Source organism: Patagioenas fasciata, chromosome 2 (assembly GCF_037038585.1).
Source record: "Patagioenas fasciata isolate bPatFas1 chromosome 2, bPatFas1.hap1, whole genome shotgun sequence".
NCBI lineage: Eukaryota > Metazoa > Chordata > Aves > Columbiformes > Columbidae > Patagioenas > Patagioenas fasciata.
Window position 1 is genome coordinate 106393149 of NC_092521.1, and position 21370 is coordinate 106414518.

Here is a 21370-nt window from a genome sequence, read left to right on the forward strand (position 1 = left end):
CTTGCCCTCTCTCATAAGACAGAAAGAGAAGTTTCAAAACAGGACTTGGAGACAAATCTATTGTAATAAATGGATTTGGGTAGGACTCCGTTTGCATATTAAGAACCAAGATTTATATGACAAAGCTCTCCTGCCTAAGTTTAGCTAATTTAGAATGACTTGAAATCATTCTTTATCTTCCATCATCTGTATTGACTATAAATAGATTCCATCACACATTAATGGAAACTTAGACAGCAACTCACACATGGACTGCTATATGTAATCACCTACAATCAGGAACCTAAATCTGGACCTTCCCAAAAAAGTCTGTATCTAATTGCTCTGTGTGGGTGGAGCAGAATTCCAGAGATGGGAGATTCAAGCTTTGACACACCATCACAGTTAGACTAACAATGGTAAAAAAGAGGAACGTGTTCTATTACAGCACAGCTGGTATTAAAGCTCAGGGGAATACAAAAGAAGAAACCATACAATAAAGTGCAAAAGAAATGCAAAAAAGCTTGTGAATTAAGTATATTTAGTCAAGCTTGAAATTTAATCTAACTGAAAAGAAGAAAGTCCCATAAGGAATTGAAAGAATTATTACAGTACTACCTTTGATATGTATTAGATGCTTCTGAGCAAATCATACTCTCCTTTCTTCTTCCACACTCACACTGAAGATCAACCTGTTGTATCACACAAGAGAGCAGCTTTTTTAAACTTTGCCTTTTTATGGCCACAGAGGGGTGTGAGGGAGGTAAATTTATTTCTTCTGAAAGTCCCATTTTAGTGGAATAATGGCTAATTAAAAGCGATGAATATTTTTTTTTTAATTCCATATTATACGTTCATGGAAAAAATGTCACGCTATCAATATACTAACATGTCATTTTTTGTTACAGCTGTTACTGGTTGACAATTAAACCATACAATTTGCCTGTGAACTTGGAGAGAACTTTCTTTGCATATCCAACCTTTGTAGAGCAGGATGTTGATGGACAGGGCGAAGAAGGATGACATGGAGCCATACAGGGATGATTACAATATAGCCTTGGAATAGTACACGGTTGTTTACACTCTTCATCTATAAGACATTCTCCTTTATGACATATTCTTTTACATTTGTGCATTCCACATTTTAACATTTGATTGCAGCGAAGTCCACAGGAAATGTCAGTGAGATGACAAGGAATATTACTTCGCAGCTGGAAGAGGGGAGTAAAAAGATGGCAACTAAAATGAAAAATTATAAACACATATCTCAAAGTACTTTTACTGATAACACCTCCATTTGGCACTGTCCACACAAGAACAGTAATACTAAAATATCTTGGGACAAAGACTGAGTTTTTCTTCATATCATAGTCCAATACAGCAATTGGTTTGAATGTGTATGGCAAAAAAGATACACTTTTCTAATTTAATCACATTTAAACTCAAACTCCAGTAACATATTCCATTCCAAAGAGACCATAAAAATCTAAGCCTATGGTCCTAGAACATTTTGTAGTATTCAAAAACAGTAAGTGTCCAGACTTACTTCATGCTTGCCCATACACCATTTCTGAGTGAGATAGGTACAGGGTGGACATTTCTCCTCACTGTGACATGAATGGTACACTGCAGTCACAGAAATATAAAAGCCAGCACAGTTTTATTAGCATACTTCAGTCAAGTGCATGAAAGGAGACAGTAAAGACTATTAAAGATGAGTTTGAATTTCAGAACTACACACTTTATGGGAAGTACAATGCTTCACGCAAGAATAATTGCTCTATTAAAATTATGATGGCATATTTTTAGATGAACATTCTTTCATATTTTCTAAATAGCAGAGAACTTTTTAACTTCTGAGAATGGTTATTCTATCAGACAGAATTTGTCAGAAATCATATCTGTTTGACCTGTGCTACATTTTTTGTGATCAGCCAATGTAATTTCCAGGAATGTAAAAACTAACTGTTCACTAGATTATCCCACTGTTTCAATAGAGCACTTAATCTTTGGACTATAATATTTAATGTGTTGTGATAAATGATAAATAATAACTATCAGAAAAAAATACAGTGCTTTTAACAGTCAGAACTACCACTACTAGTATTCATCTCAAGTTTTTAGTTGGTTGGCTTTGAAGCATAGAGTTTTGGAAATATTCACAACTAAAATGCATCTAATAAAAAAGCAAATACTTTTGCAAACAGACCTATGCACACTTTTCTACATTTTCATTTAAAAAAACCAACAAAACCCCACACCAAACACAAGCAAAACGGAATTGCCTGACTTACCTGGATGGTCACAGTCATGTGGCCTGGTGCATGTTTTTTTACACTCTGGTGGCTGAGTGCCACAGGGGACAGGGGGGTAAATCACAGATTCACCACAATAACAAGTTAACTCCTCAAAACCTGAAAAAAACAAGTCAAATATATCCCAATGGCTACATGTATCTGCACTTCTCTGCTCTGAGAAATCTAACATGCAAATGTTCTACTCCAGCTTCATTTTTTGATGTTAAGCATCACTGTAAATTTATTAGCTTTTGTGGCTCCTACAAGAAAATGGAACTATAATCACTTCATTAGGAATTACACTTGCTTTTACAGAATGGTTCTTTGACAGCAACATTTTGAACTGGAGCAAGAGAAATGCAAGCATCAAGTTGAAAGCTGCTGCTGTTCTATCCTTGACTTAAAAAAAAAAGAAGGGGAGATATCTCTTGAGTTTCCTTCCAGAAAGCAAATGATCCCCTGCCATCAGTTTTTCAGATCAGTGGTTACATTTTGTCCTTTTGCCAAGTCCTGTACATGGTACTGGGAAGATTCCAGAGAAAATTACCAAGAGGTTGCCAGTCTGTAGACTTCCTTCTGTAATTTCTTCTGTATACTTCCTTATGTCATTTAGTATTACATGCGTCCTCATAAGCAACTTGTGAACCCGTCCAAATACTTACAAGCCAACTTTGTATGTTTTAGACATTCTCTGTCTCAAGCAGTATACATTTTCTTCTCCTCTCTATTTTTTTTCCCCCTTCCACATTTGGGAAACACCTTTTAAACTCTTTGTTGTGGTTTAACCCAAGCTAGCAATATAACCACGATAGCCACTCACTCACCCCCTCCCCCTGCTATAGGGGAGAGAATCAAAAGGGAAGGGAGAAACTTGAACTGAGATAAGCACAGTTTAATAAAATAACAAAATACTAATACACTACTACTAAATATATAAAAAATAGAAATAAAAGATAGTCAAGGCAATTCACCATGAACTCCATCGACACCGAGCAGCCAGTCCCAGAAAGCAGCACCTGGTACCAAAGCCGATCCAGAGAGAAAAAAAGAGGAAAATGTGGAAAGGCTCAGAGGCCTCTGCAAAATGCCAAAAGGCCAAACAAAACGTCCTGAACCAAAACTCTCCCAGCTCTGGCAAAAAGGAGCGAAGGAAAAAAAAAAAAAACCAACCACGTTCACAAGAGAAAGCACCTGAGAGCCAGAGGAAGAGCGAGAACATCCGAGAGAGAGACCAGAAGGTCCCAACTCTCCCTAAATATGAAGCATGATGCTAATGGGATGGAATACTCTTATTGATCAGTCTGGATGTCAGTCAAGCTCTGCCCATCCGTGCCCCCCTTCCTCAATGCCTCACACCTGTGGGCAGAGTGTTCAGAATGTCCTTGGCTCTCAGACCAGAGCAATTAAAACACCCCAGCACAGAGTCAGTGTTTATCTTCTTGTTCTCAAACTAAGTCCAAATAATGACTGTGCTAGCTATGAAAAAGAAAGGTTTCTAACTGCACAAAGAAAATTAATTCATTTTCAGTCAAATCAGCCCACTCTTATAAGATTCCAAATCCCAGTGATAAATAAAGGAATAGAAATACTTACACACACCATCCCAACTAAAACATAACACTGCACAAGAATTAATAAAGTTCACTGCTGGTTTTCAGACTATAAAGAAGCCACGAGAGAGACTGATTGGAATGCAAACTACCATTCAAACAGATAAATCCTTAGAAAATCAGGACACTAAGAGAAAATATTAACATCAGAAGGCATACAGAAGGAGATCCCAGGACAAAAAGAGAATATGATTGGTCTATAAACTAATAAAGAGAAAGCAGACGAGGGAGAACGAGAATGATAGGAGATGTAAGAGAATAATATGACAATAAAAATACAAAACAATAATTCCAACCTGAAGAGGAGTTTGTTAAGGGAGCTGCTGAATTCAGCAAGTTCTCTGACTTTGGAAATCACAGGATTCCTCCTTCCTAGTCTATAAACCCCAAAGATTCCTACTGTCCCACTTCCATGGATATGATCTCTGCTGGATCAATACGCCGGTCCAGCCAGTAACAAGACTGAACACATATTTCAGAAAGACAAGACACACAATATATACATGACAATAAAATGACGCAACACATAGGTCAAACTGAACAACAGCAAGATTCACATGAACAGGAACACCAATAGCCAAGTCCTCTTCTTCCTCTTCAGATCATCAGGATTGAAGTTCACTAGTGAAGACGGACATATGCATGCAATCTCGATTCACACGTGCATCACATTCATGGATCGCAAATATTAGCATAAGCTCTGTCTAACATCCATATGTGGACAGACCCCTTACCTCAGTGGCTGAAACCTTGGGTATTTCCAGAGGCAGATCTCCTCCTACTAGCCAGTTTTGAAGCAAGTTAATTAGCAAATTACCCAGACAAACACAGGCACACACAGGACTGAAATTAACAAGGGAATCACATGCACACTCTGGTCTCCCCAGGTGCTGGCACCCAGACCAAGGGGTCCCTATAACTTGTGATCCCATCCTCCAGCTGCTGGCACACAGTATAAGTTGGTCTGGTCTCTCCAGTTGCTAGCATAGAGACTGTGTGGTCCCATGATCTGCAGCCAAGTCTCCAGTTGCTGGCACTTAGGCCTCTCACAGAACAGAGAATAAGATTACAGTGAAATACATTAAATCTTACTCTTAACTAGGACAGGATAGACAGTTGTTATCAGGTGCACAGGGCTCTGTCAGAGAAGTGCACTGACCAGCAGCTTCATTTGTACAAATAGTGCCTTTTAATCTCCCTTTCTCTCCATTTTCCCATACATTAACCTTGATTTCTCCCAAATAATCTGCCAAAATAAATTACTACCCATTGGTACCAGTTTTGCTACATCTGGATCCAAATCTGCTATTCCTGGTATCATTAGCCAGGTCATCTCAGTATCACACAACTACCTAAGTTCTGTTGGCCTTGCAATATTCTACTCCCAAAAAGGTTCCCAATACCTCCCTCCTCCAATTACCTGTGAAGCTCAGTCATCTCTCACCCTTAACATCTGTGAAATCCATCCACTCCTCATGGCACTATCTGAAACTTTTGTCAGCTTTTCACTGTGTATTTTGTTATGTTCAAAAATTTCTCATGTCTCATTGTTTTTTGTGATCTGTACAGTCAGTTAAATCTCAGCCCAGATGCTAGTCATTTGCTCATGTATCTTGGAGTGCAGCAGTTAGGATCATAATTTTTGTCTAAGGAGACTCAATTACAATAAATTCCAGCAAATATAAATGTTGAGAGAACAAAACATTAAGGAAGAAGCAGAAAAAAGTAGAAGAGAAAGCTGAGAAGTTTTAGAACATTCATGGATATTATGTGGAAAGCAAGCATGGGAATGAGTAGGGCTTGTTGTCCCTTACTACAGGTCTTGAAACAACCCATAATGCTCCAAGCTTCAAAGCCACAAATCTTCCTTGGCCCAGGAAGACCGAAGACCAAGCTCCCTGGCAGACCTATGCATTACCCAGCTACACTACCTGCTCTCTATTGGTGAGAAGTGATAGGTGAAGAATCAACTATAATGAAGGCACCTTAACTAGCACTAATCGGGATAACAGGAAGGGAGTGCAGAGAGGTCTGGTCCAAATAACAGAAATACATCTGACAGATAGTAAAAAAAGAAAAGAAAAAGGGCACCTCTCTATTGCTGACGTTTGTTTTCCCCAATAGATGTATTGCTGCCTTGAAGGTGTGTATAAAGAGACTCTGGCACAGAAAGGGACGTCACCTCTCCGTACTGAAGAAACGACACTGGAAGGTAAAATACATGGGAAGCACACAAAACCACAGGGGAGCAGATGCACTCTAATATTGCATCTTGATGCCAGTGCTCAACATTTTCAACAAAAACAGCAGCAGAGATGGAGGCAGGGGCAAGAAATCCAATCTAATGAGTGGCAAGTGGTTTGCAGCTGACCATGCCATGGCACATGATAACATGGTTGATGCAGCTCAACTGCAAAGTGGTGTCCAGACAGGTGCATCAGAGCCAAGAATGGACTTCTTAGTGCTGGGAAGCACTCCCTGTCACCTGCAGAGTCAGAATCACACAATGTATGTCTCTGAAATTTCAACTAGCAGCAGCCAGGGAAAGCAAGTAAGAAATCTTTGAAGTTCCTGCTTAGCTGATTTACTTCTAGACATATTCAGGATGGGAGACTTCAGAGACACAAAGGTTTAAGCCAAATGATCATAAGTATCATAAGTATTCCTTGAGTAGGCAGCCGCTTTTCCTGCACTCAGAAAATGGCATCACTGCAAAATTTCAGCAGTGAAGCTTGACCTCTCAATTGCATCACATCCAACATTGGAACAATTTACAGGGGAAGCAATTAGGTCTCTCAAGGCTAAGACAGGCATCTGAATCTCAGGACTGAGAGTGAAATACAATCCTCAAAAATATTGCAGCAATGTGGAGAAGCTTAATGATCTTGAACATCAAACCCATGAAATCCACTGAAGAAAAACAACTGCTCAGAAAAATCCGTGCATTCAGACTGAACTAGACCAGAGGTTACTAATAGAACCTCTGAGATGTTTAGATTACTATTTGGTTTTGTCAAGAGAAATGTTAGGACACAAAAACATTTTTTTAAAGAGAAGTACAATCAAGATGCACTATTATTATAGGCTATTATTCATAGGCTGCTAAGACAGACTACAACACTATTTCAACCAGTGAGCTTTAGAGTCTCTAGTACCTTCTCTTTTCCAGGATGTTTCCACGATAAGTTGGTCTCCATAAAAATTGAGTTCTTTGACTATGTCCATGGGACACATGTACTACTGCAGCTAAGACACTTCCAGCTGTAAACAGTATCCTTACAATGTACACCACCTGTCTGTCTCCTTTTCACCGAAGTCAAGAGGTCTGGTTCATGCTTTCAGCGTCTCACTGTCCTCTTTCCCACATTCCAGTGAGCAGTTCCAAAGCAGTACCCAGTTTCTGAGAGAGAAGACTCACTTTTCTCCAGTAGTGACTGCAGAACTACTAGATGAAAGACAGTATTTGATGAAAGCCAAAGGGAAACTACAGGTGAGTATTTATATTCCATTCTAGAAACACTCTTCCCTCACAGTTTTATTGTAGATTACAGCAGAGGCAAAAATAAACCTAGAATTCACAGCTGCAAGACTTAACGATGATGGGTTTAAAGAAAACTTTCAAACTAAGTATACACTGAGTGGAAGGATGGATACAAGCTGAAGTATCCATTAAGGGCTTTTTCTGTCCAGCCTTCAAATACTGCATTTAATAAATAGCTTACAATTGCTGTGATAAGCTACATGCATATAAAGAAAGGGGAAACCTATATTAAAATATAAGACTGAGGAAAAAAAAATTAAACTGCTATCACATTTGAAGATGTTTCAGATCAACTAAAGGTTCTGCTAGCAGAAGGAAACACACAAGCATTCTTCTGTCTGCTTCAGGCAAAAATCAGAAAATGTAGTATTCCATACCTATTGTAATGGTGCAAAATAATCAATATATGGTGCCCTATATTAAGCAGTAAGAAGCAGTTGTAGAAAACTAGTATCTCAAACTGGCACAGTTTTTAATAAAGTACATATCTTTCTAAAACTATTGGACCAGTTAAAATCTTCAAGTCCTTCAGCATCCTAAGAAAATGAATAACTGCTGGCTGTCAATCTATTTCTAGCAATATGATACTAATTTTCACCATCCAGAATATGACCAGAAAGCCTAAGAGACAGACAAGTGGCATCTCTTGTTTCTTCAGATGTCTCTGTCCAGAGAAAAATAACTAGTGTACCAAGTTGAGAAAGTCTGAATTCTAAGAAGCTGTGGGAATATAACAGAAGATTGATGAGGAAAATAATTGGAAATATGCTCAAGTTACTACATCTGGAGTATAGAAACACACATATGTCACACTAATTGTTGTTTAACCTTGGGTGCTTGACAAAGTAGAACTTCTGTGTTTAGATAACATAGGTTTGTGAAACACTTAGAGGCACCTTATCAAATATCCTTGAAATTCCTACTCTACTGCAAGCAAAAAGTAGTGTGGTAAACTGCGCCTGCATGAATTCCCTAGATATAGGCGAAACCAGCAAGGACTGAGCTCTGCAGTGCCTGCGTTCGCCCTTGCGTACCTCTACCCTGGTGCTTTGGTGCTTTTTTGGAGATCCCCTGCTTAGGAAAATAATGAAAATAAATTTACTCTTTGCATTTCATCCTTGGTTGTGGTTGTTCCTGTGGCCGGCCTGTGTCAGCTCACAGCTAAACAAATTCTGCTACACACACCAATATCTTTGATAGAGATTACACTGTTAAACAAGAATTCCCTGAACTTAGAAATTATCTTTCTAAATTGCTTTTTTTTTCCTTGCATGTTTCCTCAAATTTTTAAGTGATTGCAGGACCAAACTACATACTGAATATATTTCACTATAATTCAGTTTTAACTATTAAAATCTAACACTTAGTAAAGTCATCTAAAATGAAATAACTTTAACTTTCATGAAAAAACATAAAACAGAAATCAATTGTGTATTCTTCAGGTTCTGGTCAATTTGGGTCACATTCTCTGTCCAAATCTGACCAGTTAAGTGAATAAATTCGTATAATGTATAAGAAATAATGTATTCTTGCACATAACTCACTTGTTTGCCAGCATGTTTGACAACTGCCCCGATGACAGGGTTCTTCACATCTATGAAGCCCACAGTTGAGTTTACGACCACAAACCAAAGAACACTTATGTTCTGTGTCCTAGGGAAAGGCGAAGAAGAAAAGGATAATGAAACTATAAACCTCACTGGTTTATTTTTCTTTGTGACTAATTGACAAAACTGTAGAGTGCAAAAAATAGCTCAGGCCTGATCTATACAGTTTTTCCATCACTATATGGATACACAATTTTTAAAGCGGATTCTGTTAAGATCTCTCTTGCAGGCATAGTTATGTTATAGCTTACGCTTCTTAAGTAATATCCTTCCCCTCCTCATTCTCTCTGGAATCATTGACAAAAAGCACCTTTACGCTGATTTAATTGCATTTAGGTTGGAACGTGTCTTTGCATTTACAGTGATACTCATAATACAAAAGCTGCAAAACAAAGTCACATGCACAAATGCTTTGAGTGTGACCAATACTACAAATAGAGAATGAAGATGCACAAAAAATTGAAAGATATAAAAGCAAAAAAAAGTCTTTTGGCATCACAACCAAAGCCAAGCACACATCACAATGAACAATTTTATAAAACCACACATAAACTCACCACACAGCAAACTTCATTACACTTGTGTCGTCCACATGATCTTTTCTTGTTGCATCTCTTGTCACACATAAATGTAATAGCAGCTATTAAAAAACGAACAAAACAAAGGAAAACAGTCATAACTTTTATGTCTTTGCTCATGCTGAGAACAAAAGCTGTGATCATGATATTATGCTAAGAGCATGGTCTAGAAGAGACTAATACAGAGTAAGTCAGCAAGTAAACTTTTACATTACTTGCTCCTCTACATTAATTCCCCATGAGAACACTTGGCTTCCTTTAAGCTCACCCTTGTTCAAAAGGATTTTGGAGAACAGAATACATTAAACTGGTTTGTGTCACATTAGTCTTTATATCATAAACTCTGCAGAACAGAACACAGGAAACAGGATATCCTGGTACCGTTGGTACCACAAACATCCAATTAAAGACTGCTTAAATTGATAAGGAGGTAAAAGTCAGCTAAAAACAGCTACTGCTGATATGCTCATGAAACTAGTGCTAACAAAGAACATCCTTATCACCATACACAAGTAACAAAAGCAATCACTTCTGAAGAGCAAAGTCTTCACAGATAAAAGCTCAAATTAGGAAATATGCATATTATTACCTTTGCATCTTGAGAATAAGTACCTCAGCATGACAGGGGGTCATCAACTAAACAGTTAACTGAGGTAAATTTTGAGATGCTACATCCAGAATACCACGAAGTGTCAAATGGGAAGTCTCTGTCAAGCTCAGATGCAAAGAGAGGCAGCATACAATTGCAAAACAGAATCAAAACTTGTTTAGGAACTTGGACAAGAACAGCAAAAGCATTACTTTGTATCTGAGTTGTGCAAGCTGACCCAAAGATATGCAGGATGCTGAGAGGGCAAACCTACTGAATAGAGCAGGTGGCATAAGAAACTGTTAAAATTGAAACAGTTTGTCTGGAATCCTCCAGACCAAATGCTGACTAAGTCTTTCCTTATGTACAGAAGGACAGAAATTAAAGAGGTTTATTTTAAACAATTGCCAAACAAAGCAGCATCCCAAAAATTACCAGCTTGGCACAGAAGTGTGGATAAAAGAAGCAGTAATGATCAGATGTTTGCCAAGTTCATCAAACCCAAAATTAATGAGTTGTGAAATTGTTTCAAAAATTATATACATTATCTACAAAACATAACATTGTACCTTTATTTCTGAGGAGAGCACATGGGACTTCCTAGGAAACAAGTAAGGAGCCATTAGGTTAAAAGGGATGAAACAATTGAAACTTACTTATCTAGAAAACACCTAGTGACATGACACAGACCTAAACAGCACTCTCAGTTTTCATGTGTGTAACACTTCTGCAAACAAAAGTGGAACAAAAGCTGGAAACAAAAATCTCAAGTCTTTTAACACAACACGGTTTCCTTAGAGATTCAATACCAATTAAAAAAAAATGTAGTTTTGTATTCCCCATTTGATTCAGCAGATAATGCTGTGAAGCGACAGAAAAAGATTCGTTATAAGAAATCATAAACTTGCATGGAGGAAACCAAAAGAGCTCTCTCAGAGAATACTGACAGAGTGTATAAATCTGTGCTTTGACCAACCATCCAAAAAATGTGATTCTGACTGGATTAAAAAAAATAAAGAGAGTGAAGTCAAACCTCATGATCAGAGAAGTTTTACCTAGATTGAAGACCTTAACATTAAAATAAAAGGTGATGAATGAAAAGAAAATTGTAAAGTTAGATGACTGAAGGCTTAAACGTAGTCAATCAACATTGTCATTTCTGAGCATCACATATTTCATGACTGATTTAAATAATCACTGTAGTTCACTTGTAGTTTTTCAAGAAGCAGTTTTCTGGTGTCTAAGCAGTAGCATAAACTGAAACCCAAACCTCATTATTTTGTTTCAGGCCCCAAAATGAAAGATAATCTGAAGCCTTCTATCCCATAACTACCTTCAACAAAGTTTTGGGGGAGAACTCTTCCAACCTCAAGCACAGTCTCAGTCATTTCTATGTACTTACAGACTTATATATTCAGAAGCCACCTCTACTTATAGATTTTTTATATATATATATATAAAACAGGTCAGAAAAGTCATCAAGGCTCATGTGATAAGAGCTAAAGATTTCAAAGGTATGATTACAGAAAGGAGTATAGTTTAAAAATATACTATGAGAATTGCTGAGAAGCTGCTGGGGCACTACATAAATGTACAAAGAACAGGGACCAGTAAATTTCATTTTCTCTCTTAAAACTTCTACAAAATACAACAAATCTACAAGGTATTGTTATAAAGTTTTAGTTAGCTTTTTGTGTTAGGCTACATTTCTTCTCTCAGTTTACATTACTCTTGGTAAAACTACCATTCTTCGTGCTAGATAAATACTGCAGAGTAATTAGGAATTTACAGCCAGCTTAAACAAAATTCTGTGTAAACTGCAAAAATACTTCAAGAAATTGACTTCAGTAAATAGCCTATATTACCACTTCACAGTATAATCTAGTTTGCATCTATCAGTTAGCGTGCAACGGAGGGTCTTGCAACTAAGAAGCACAGCACCTTGTACACTTCTTCGCTTTCTTTCCATCAACTACTTCAGCTCCTTTTTCTCCACAGCTTTAAAAAACAACAAAAATTACCTGTTTCCATGGTCAAGCTTTATACACTCACCTTTTTTTTGAAGCCACACCTACAATAAATATTTGATGTGTGAGAACATGGTCTACAGTCTCCTTCATGGCAAAGGCTTTCACATGTATGAACAAACTCTAGCAAAATGAAAATACAAAGATTAATAATTAATGAAAAATAAAATCCATGACCTGGAACTTCATATTTCTTAGGATCATCAGCAGTCAGAGATATTAAGCTTATGTGCTGCTGGGTTTCCCAACAAACTATTTTAAGTTAAATGTGCCTTAAATTTTGCCATTATTTTCAACTTTTTAATCCTAAATCTATAGATTAGAGTTTTGGGTCTACAATTAACATTGAAAATGCATACATTTTTTACATTAACATATGAAAAAAAATCTTGTGTGAGACTGTCTTACCCAAGTTCTAGGAATTTTAAGTAATTTTTTTCTTCCTTTTCAGACTAAAAAAAATGACTTACCACGCACACCTCCATATTTCACTTACTAGGTTAACTTAAATTCAACTAAAAGCTAAATTATTTATTCCCTTTCTACTTGTTGTCTTTGGACTGACACAATGGATAAGTCATTAATAAGAAGCCCTCATATTGACAGCATTGGTCTTTCTCTAAAGTTGAAAAAAATCACGATTAAATATGTAGCCTGTGGAGCTTCACAAAATCTCACAGCTAAATATGCTTGAGTTACCTAATACACTCGCGGAAGTGTCAAACTGCTTCTGCAGGTAACTTTCTCCAACTTTTCAATGCTACTTTCTACTTCATGACCTTGTTACAGTAGCAGGAGATCAGTATTTACTAAAGACAAGTGAACCAAGTCATTTATCTCTACCAGTCTCCACAAAAAAGTCAAAGATCTAGACAGCCTTTTAAAATACACCTATACATACTACTCTCTGGAAATTCCTACAGCTCTGTTCCTCTACCAATACAGGAAAGGTGCATGTAAACAAAATTCAAAAAGCCAGCTAGTGTTAGTGCTTTCAGGACACATATATTTCCTGATTTTAAGGTATCATTATGAACAAACAGCCAGACTGCAGGATCTGCAGCGGCTTTTACACTTAGTTTGGTTAAAACCCAAAACCACTAATGAAATATTTATTGAAATGAAACATTTAAGAACTATTTAAAAAATATATAAACAATTTGAATACTCTGATGCAGAAAGTTCTAATTACCGTAGCTACCACAGGAGAGAGGCTTGCCACATGTTTTTCCACATGATGGGATAGGGTCTGTGCATACTTTACGTTCAACACATCCTAGTTCCAGTAACTTGCTGAGAGGAGTCTGACCACAGGGACAGCGATGTACTACTTGTGGAAGTCGTGGACAGAGCTGGCAAGGCTGAGGATGGCATACTTGTGTACAGTTGTGCCTCCCACAGTTTAATTTTCTGAAAAAAAAAGAGAAGTGTGTGTTGGTAGAAGATTATTTAAGAGTATCATGATCACTGTGAATGAAATTACCTTTTTCTTTTCAAAAGCCTAAATTATGGTGACCTTACTTGCCACATATATTCTGACATGAGAAATTCCCAAATCCATCAGAGAATTCTTCCTTTGTCCCACACAATACTTCTTTAAAGGTGCTTCCACAGTAACACACTGAAAGAAAGCAATATTCCACAGAAAAGAACAGTTTTGTCAGTGACAAAACACCTCCAGCAGTACAGCAAATATAAACAGGTAAAGTGTGAAAAATTGTTAGAGTCAGTTTTTAGAAGAATAATAAAGTTGTTGTTCTTTAGATTTATTTGGGCAAAGGTTTCTCAGTCCTAAAGAAGCAGGGATTCTTGTTTTATTTGTTTTGATAAGGAGACAACAATTAAAGGGGAGGTACTATCTGCACACAAAGCTCACTTAAAGTAGTATACATAAGTTAATTATTACCTTAAAAGTCAAGAAAATTAACTTGCAATTTTCTACATAAACCGTTCAACAAAAATATATTTGTATACTGGCAAACATACCCAGACAACCTAATTTCCATTCAAGACCAAGTTTAGAAAATTTTAACAGAAGCCATGAGTAGCTTGTTGAAATGTGCTTTCCTATACCTCTATTGTTCTTCCATGTAGTGTTTAATCAAGTCTCAGAATTACAGTAAAACGTTAAGTAGGATCACTGGTCAATTCAGGTCAGAAGGGCCTTCAGGGGCCACGTTACTCAGTGTTTTATTCAGTTAGGTCTTGAAACCTTCAAGTTTCCAAGAAGAGTTTTTCCTTATAACTAGTTATAACATTTCAACTGTGGATGATTTTCTCTCATCCTCCCCCCACACACAGCCTGTCTCTGTATTCTTGATTAGGTCCTATTAGCTACTGAAAGGTCACCACTCAGCCTTCTCAAGTTAAAGTCCAGCAGCTCCAGCAGCCTAATCACATTGGCAGGATTCTTTCTAGTCATGTTTATATTCTTATTTAAATACATAGTGATGCTGACACATTTTCAATTTTTTAAATATTCTAGCAACAGATTTTGGTTTGGCTAAGTAAAAATAAAGCACTTGCCTCTTGATACTAGCTTTTATTCACCCTCTTGTTTTCATAGTATACAGTGGATATACGTAAGGCATTACAATACTTACCTTGCTGTACTGTTAATTGGCAAGGTGAACATTTTCCTGCATGGCACACTTGAGTACAGCTGTGCTTACCACAGTTTAAAGTATTTCCACATACATTAGAACAATGAATTTTTGTTGATTGGCCACAGCGAACTGAATGACTGCAGAGAAACGGCACCATAGTCTGTCAGCTACCTTAATATCTATAGAGCATTAATTAAAAAATACTTTTTCATTAAAATCCAAAGCCTTCAAAAGGGAGCATAACTTATTAATGAGAGTGTTTTTAGGAAATAACCCCATTTTTGCCCCTGCTTCCCCTCTCCCATCCCATTAAAGTAGAACATTTATCACAGTAGTGAGTCTACAGAATTATATGTCAACAAGATGGGAAAAAAACCAGAGGTGACACTATAACTTGAACCTAACATATGGTTATGCATTATGCCAGAAGAGCAGATATTTCTCTTACAGACATCTTTCTGAAGACTTAAGTGATCCTAAGTCCACTGATCACAATGAAAATAGGGAAGCGGGCCTTAAGAGTGAGCCAGCAGTCTACAAAGATAGTTGATTTTTTTAAAATTAAATTGTTAAAAAGGGACAAAACAGTAATTTCTCCCCTTTTTACATTCTGGCTGGCCTCATATAATGGCTGTAAAAGGTACATTTGAAAGAGCAGCTTTAAAACATCTTAAAGTCAGAAGTGCCATACCATACATCTGGGATGCTAATACAGTACATATGAAAAACCGCAATTCAGAAGTAAGTTTTAAGTATTAAGTTCAATCCTACAAAAATCAACAATCTCGTGAAGGTAGCTGGCACCTAGTAAAAAATATTAAATCAAAGTTGGTTGCATCTATTATACTTTTAAATGCAAGCAATAGCTAGAATTAAAAAAAATCAGTTGATCTTACTATGTAAAATAAAATTCAGTGATCTACAAACAATCCATCTTTCTACTGAAGACAAAGTGCTTTCAACTACATATACTGCCACGGAAGTATCTGTACCTTCTTTTGAAAAATTAAGATCACTTAATATTACATTCAGACTTTCAGAGATAATTTTAAAAGTCCGAAAACTTTTTTTTTCTAGAGCAAGAATGCTAACAACTATATCAGTTTTTGTTTGCTTTGGTTCTGGAACCAGGCACAGGCAAACATTTTGTTACACAGAATCAGTTCTCGGTAGCTAGAGCAGGGACTCTAAAGACTTGGACCAACTGAATATGAGCGATCACAGACAGTACAGGCAGTACTGTCTTGCTGTAGGCAATGACATTATATGCATGAAACGTGCAGGGAAAAGATAGCCTTTGAGTCCGGAATATACTACAGACTTCTCCATTGCTAGTGGTACAGCTTTCCCAGAAATTAACATGGTATTTTTGAAATTTTTATTTCTGGAATGCAGTAACTCCAGATTACATTCCATTCATATAAAAAAGGTGTGAACCTTTTTCTACTTTCTTCTCTGTGTCTTCTACAAGATAAAATAAATACTAGGATAGGATTTCAAAATCAAATCAACTCACAGACTACATGGGCAACTCAGCTACATGTACCATAAATTGATTTTAACACAGACAACTCTTTTAAAATTATTTTTATTTTTCTTAAAAGATTAGAAGTAATTGCATTTCTATAAAATATAAAATTCTCCAAATTATTTTAGTGCACAAATAAAAGTTATAGATCAGAATAAACTTTGTTCTTCAAACTTTTAATAAACTATAAGAAAAAAATTATTATATAAACTTTTAATAAAGTATTTTGTTTGTATAATAGAAGCATTCTCACCTTGTTTGTCCACATTCACATGTTTTTGTCACAAAGGCTGGGCATGAAGGGCAAGGTCCTGGATGGCACAGGCTTAAAAGTAAGTTAAAAAAGCAAACGAAATTGTAAAGTTAATTTTAGTTTTACTACACTCTCAGAAAAACAATCCACCATGATCTAATTCACAGTGCATCATCAAAACACCTATGCTCCTGCAGGACATAAAAGCACTATTAACATAAGAGAAAATATTGTATTATTACAGTTGCATCAGTTTCAACTGTCATTGATACTGAAGGAAAACTTCAGTATTCCTGCTGCTGTCAGTCAAATCAACAGTAAGTGCTACTAACACATTTCATATTTTGCTTTTCACCAGCATACATGCATCAACTCAATCATGTTCATCACTGATAACACTCAAAATATAATCACATGCCCAAACCATTAATACATTTTCTTTTTTCTTCAGTGATCTCAAATAGATTAGAGACAAAAACTTCATTAGGAATTTCTTCTTTTGAGTTGGAAGCTTAATCTTTGAACTCAGCATTTCTAATGACACCAGTATGATCTGTTGTTCCTCTTCCTGTAAGGTAATGTGTGGGAGATGCAGCAAGTCTGCCTCAGTTTTCTTTCTTACCATCAAGTGCAATTTCCTCTGAGTGTCATCAATGCCAGTCCTTTACTGGATTATCAGATCTCACCTCCTACTTGAAGAAACACTAGATGGTCTCTGTCTGCATGTAAGACCTCTGTTGGGTGCATACAAACTGGGTTTATGGAAATTATACTTAGTTAACTTGTCTGCACTCTTCCTTCACTAGCTCTCAGTTCCCTTCCTTCGCAAAAATAGCAACTTTCATGTGGAACAACTATTATTGGCCAGGACTGACCAGCACAGATGTTCTAGACAAAGAAGAAAAGACAAACAAACCAACCAACCAACAACACACCAAACACCAAAACACCTCATAAACAGAGTAATTACTAAATTCCCCAAGTACAGCCACTATGCAAGCAATAATTAGTACATCAGTTACTATAGTCATATGCAATATAATTGAGTTATGTCAGTAGTTTGTCAACAGCAGTGTGGCTCCCTTCTTCCTCTACCACTCCTCCCAGCTGACAAGGCTTAACTTATCACCCAACTTATTCCAGTTCCAACAGTAAAGCTAAGCGATTAAATGATAAACCAATCAAGATAAAAAAACACCACCAAAAACAAAACCAAAAAACAAATGACCAAAGAAAGCACAACCCTCTCGCTCTAATAGGAAAGTTTGTTAAGTACCAAATTGCAGTTGGGGAGTTCTCACAGCAGTTAAGGAATCTAATTATTTTTGCTTGGGCAAAAAAGTCCTCCATGGACATGCTCCTCTTCTGAGATGGCTGTCAGTACCTGGCCTTCATGAGAACTGGTGTTCTGATGAGTCAAGATATCAGCTACATCAACAAGTATAGTCTAAAAGCTAATCTGTGTTTCAGTTTTACTCTGCAAACCACAGCAACAAGGACCTAGTATGATGATGAATTAAGAAAACAGCTATAGCACTGAAAGGATAGTCTGAAAAGAAACTGAATATAATATATTCATGTGTCAGAAAGAAGTACTAAAGTGTAAAGAAAAACTGAACACATTAAATAAAAAGTTCAGAGTAAAGTTATAGTAAAGTTCTGAGTTCTAGTAAACCTTGGAAAAAGTGTAAGATGACAATCTATTTGTTGAAATGACTGAAGTTTTTGATTGTGTACCAAGAACAGAAACAATTGCTTCTGACTATTAAAAATTTCTCAAAACACAAATATCAACAGGCATTGTGGTTCAACTTCCATACATGGAAAATGAAGCTAGATACACTAGGAAAAACACATAATTTGACTAGCAAGGTGAATTCACCTGAGACCTCTGGAAAGCAGCAGGCACTGAAGGGTAAATGCTAAAATTCCTGGAGCAGATTTAGTGAAAGTACTGCTGCAGCTTGTTCACAGGTGCGTGGCAGCGTAAAGCACACACATACAAAGGAGGGAGCACATGGCCTGATCAGTGTAAGGCACACAAATTGAAGGGGCATTACATGGCCTCATCAGTGTAAAGCATGCATAGTATATAGTTAAAGACAGCGGGGAATACCCTTGGCATAGAGGAGGGGACACACTTAAATGAGGTATTACAAAATTGGGAAACAAATTATGGTACAGTGAATTTGTCAAAAAACCCCATGCAACGACCTTATGTTGAAAAGACTGGCCATTTATAATTAAAAACGGAAGCCCAGTATAACCATGGCCACTGCAAGGATCCTTTTATCAGCAGAAATGTATCTTCTTATGATGTCACCTAAAAACCAGGTTCCTGGGATAAATGGATTATTAGTATGTTTGAGATGGCTGAGAGCGCAGGAGAAAGCAGCTGAGTCAGGGAATCAGAACACAAGAGGTAATGCTTGCTGTAGCTGAAGCTATCGCTCTGAATGATGGAGTTCAGGCTGTGTCTGCCCCACCTTTTGCTGCTGCTTCTCTGTCCTCTGATACTACTCTGCCTGCTGCCAGACTCTGTCCTGTGGTTTCTAATGTGCTGCCTAATCCTGCTGCTATGCAACCAGGAGGGTGGGGGCTTGGATTGTGAGTGTCTAATAGTCCGAGGTTTTTTTCTGTTGAAGGTCCCTCTTTAGGAGGCACCCAGCTCCAGCTGCTCTACGCTGTACTTCATGAATAAATTACTTATTTAATAAGAATTTCTGGAATCCATGCCTGAGTCTCCATTATGGGAAAACTAGGGAAACGGAACTTCCCTAACAGTTTGGCCATTGAAAAAGCTCATCTAATGCTCTTAACCTTACCAATATAATACTACCACACTGCTAAAAAAAGATCTAAAGGAAAGCACCCAAAACAGAAAACAAAATTGCTCTTCTTTGTCTCTTTTAGTTGAATTCTACCAATAAAAGTTAGCAAAAACAATTGGATTTACAAATACTGATTAAGATCTCCGTGAGGTATTCTGGTTCAAACATCTGGTGGTGTCAACAAATGGATAAATACATATAATGCCTCTTATCCTCGACAGTTTACAAACCAAAGAAAACAAAAAGAAACAAAGGATAAAGGTGATCCTTCAGTTTTACCAAGTGCCACTGCTCATAGATTAAGATATACAAATGCCATTACATGAAAAGCAGCATCTAAACACCTTGGTGAACCACTGGATACACATTTTAAATTACTGCTATTCACTATTATTTCTCTACTTCAATGAAAGTTCTGGAAACAAGTCAGACAGTTGGTTCAGTTCCTAAAGTATGATGGAAATGCTGCTACAACTATTGCTGCTGATCTAGTGTCCATTCTCTCATATGAACTCACTTTAGATACACAAACACAAACAGCCTTCATTTCTTCCAGGCTTCAGTTGAGCTATAAAGCAAATATACCTTTAAGCACATCCTGTAGTCAAAAAATACCCAAATACAGTCTTCAGAAGTTTTCTCTAGATCACTTCAATATTCATATCATAAATATTTACTTACATGTTACAAAGATGGGGACAGTCCAAACACTGTCTCTTCTTTCCACAAAGTTCCCCACAGCTATGTGGGATTTCATTTCTATTCCACTCAGGATTGTGCACCTTACCTAAACAACACCAAAGACAAAAACATATTTATTGCCTTGAATACAATACTGAATGTGGGAAACGTATCATACAAAAAAAAAAAAACAGATGTATTTTCAATACTGGCAGTAGTTGTCTTTGAAAAACAAAATGATACAAATGTTTTATGCTTTGCTCAGCTTTCAGTGCTGATATATACTCAACTTCTTTGAAAGTAAGTGCCACTGGAATATCGAGCTCCAGAAGATTCCTTCCTTCTATGCTCTCAGCAGGCAATTGAGTAGCTGGTATTTTTAATTAAATTAAACTGCTGAAATATAGGAAAATTAAAGGCCCCCTTTACTTTGTCAGGCTGCATAGGAGGTAAGAAGATTAAAGGGTGAAACTCCCTTGCTGCCTCAACAAAGAAGAAGAAAAACAAAAACAAACCCTACAACAACCAACCAACCAAAAAAACCCACCACTACACATTAAAAAAAAAAAAAAAAAAAAAAACACAACACAAACAGAAAACCCACAAACATTCCCAGAAAACAGCACCTAGCTGGTAAGGTGATGGGAATAGGAGAATAATTAAATGACTGTGCAAATTATAAAAGTCACTTCTCTAAAAAAAAACAGACTTGACATCAATCTAAACATTAAAGGCTGACATTTTGATGAATGCAGCAGGAAATCTTGAATGAGAAGTGATAAATCCAGTATGTTAGCTTCAAGTATTCTGTATTTCATATAAGCACTGAAACCATATTTTGAAATAATTACTCTGTCATACTGTTAAGAAATCTCATATCTCCAACTGCACGAGATGATCATCAGGGTTCAATTTAATTGCCATGGTTAATACATGCAGACCTAATTTGGCTCTCTGCACGAGTGGAATTAGATTAGCAATGAAGCAATTCAGCCAAGGTTACAAATTTGAGTTGCAACAATTAAAAACACTAAGAAAATGTATTTTTGGTGACACAGATCATTTTAACTCTTTTAGTATACTTTTGCATATTCCACAAATAGCAAGTTAGGAAAACATGAATGAACATCACAGATGTCATTTATTCACTTGAGTTTCAATTAAACTAGTTAAAACACCCAAGAAAATCCTGAAAATTACAAGATCCAGAATTAAAATAAACAAGGAATTTCCTCATGGAAGA

General features: G+C 36.8%; 1 protein-coding gene and 1 long non-coding RNA gene across 7 annotated transcripts in view; one reads left to right on the plus strand and one right to left on the minus strand.

Moving 5' to 3' along the window:
- LOC136097872 (uncharacterized) overlaps positions 1-7365 on the plus strand; it is a 53851-nt gene extending 46486 nt beyond the window's left edge. The window contains exons 3-4 of one of the 2 annotated variants that reach the window (XR_011737646.1): positions 6011-6098; positions 7259-7365. This is a non-coding gene — a long non-coding RNA (uncharacterized lncRNA). Of the gene's footprint in view, positions 1-887; positions 2186-6010; positions 6099-7258 lie in introns of those variants that run through there. The other variant, XR_010650875.2, reaches the window with a different exon arrangement.
- The window catches only part of NFX1 (nuclear transcription factor, X-box binding 1), a 66663-nt gene that overhangs the window by 28347 nt on the left and 16946 nt on the right, over positions 1-21370 (minus strand). For all 5 annotated transcript variants that reach the window (XR_011737645.1, XR_011737644.1, XM_071804671.1 and 2 more), the window contains 13 exons: positions 20128-20233; positions 16616-16687; positions 14832-14971; positions 13750-13849; positions 13421-13638; positions 12254-12351; positions 10771-10801; positions 9592-9674; positions 8972-9080; positions 2274-2393; positions 1526-1605; positions 960-1190; positions 598-671 (listed from right to left, as the gene is read on the minus strand). Coding sequence is in view for 3 of the 5 variants with exons in the window: in XM_071804671.1 (XP_071660772.1) it covers positions 598-671; positions 960-1190; positions 1526-1605; positions 2274-2393; positions 8972-9080; positions 9592-9674; positions 10771-10801; positions 12254-12351; positions 13421-13638; positions 13750-13849; positions 14832-14971; positions 16616-16687; positions 20128-20233 (1462 nt within the window). In the remaining 2 variants the exon portion in view is untranslated. The remainder of the gene's footprint in view (positions 1-597; positions 672-959; positions 1191-1525; positions 1606-2273; positions 2394-8971; positions 9081-9591; positions 9675-10770; positions 10802-12253; positions 12352-13420; positions 13639-13749; positions 13850-14831; positions 14972-16615; positions 16688-20127; positions 20234-21370) is intronic.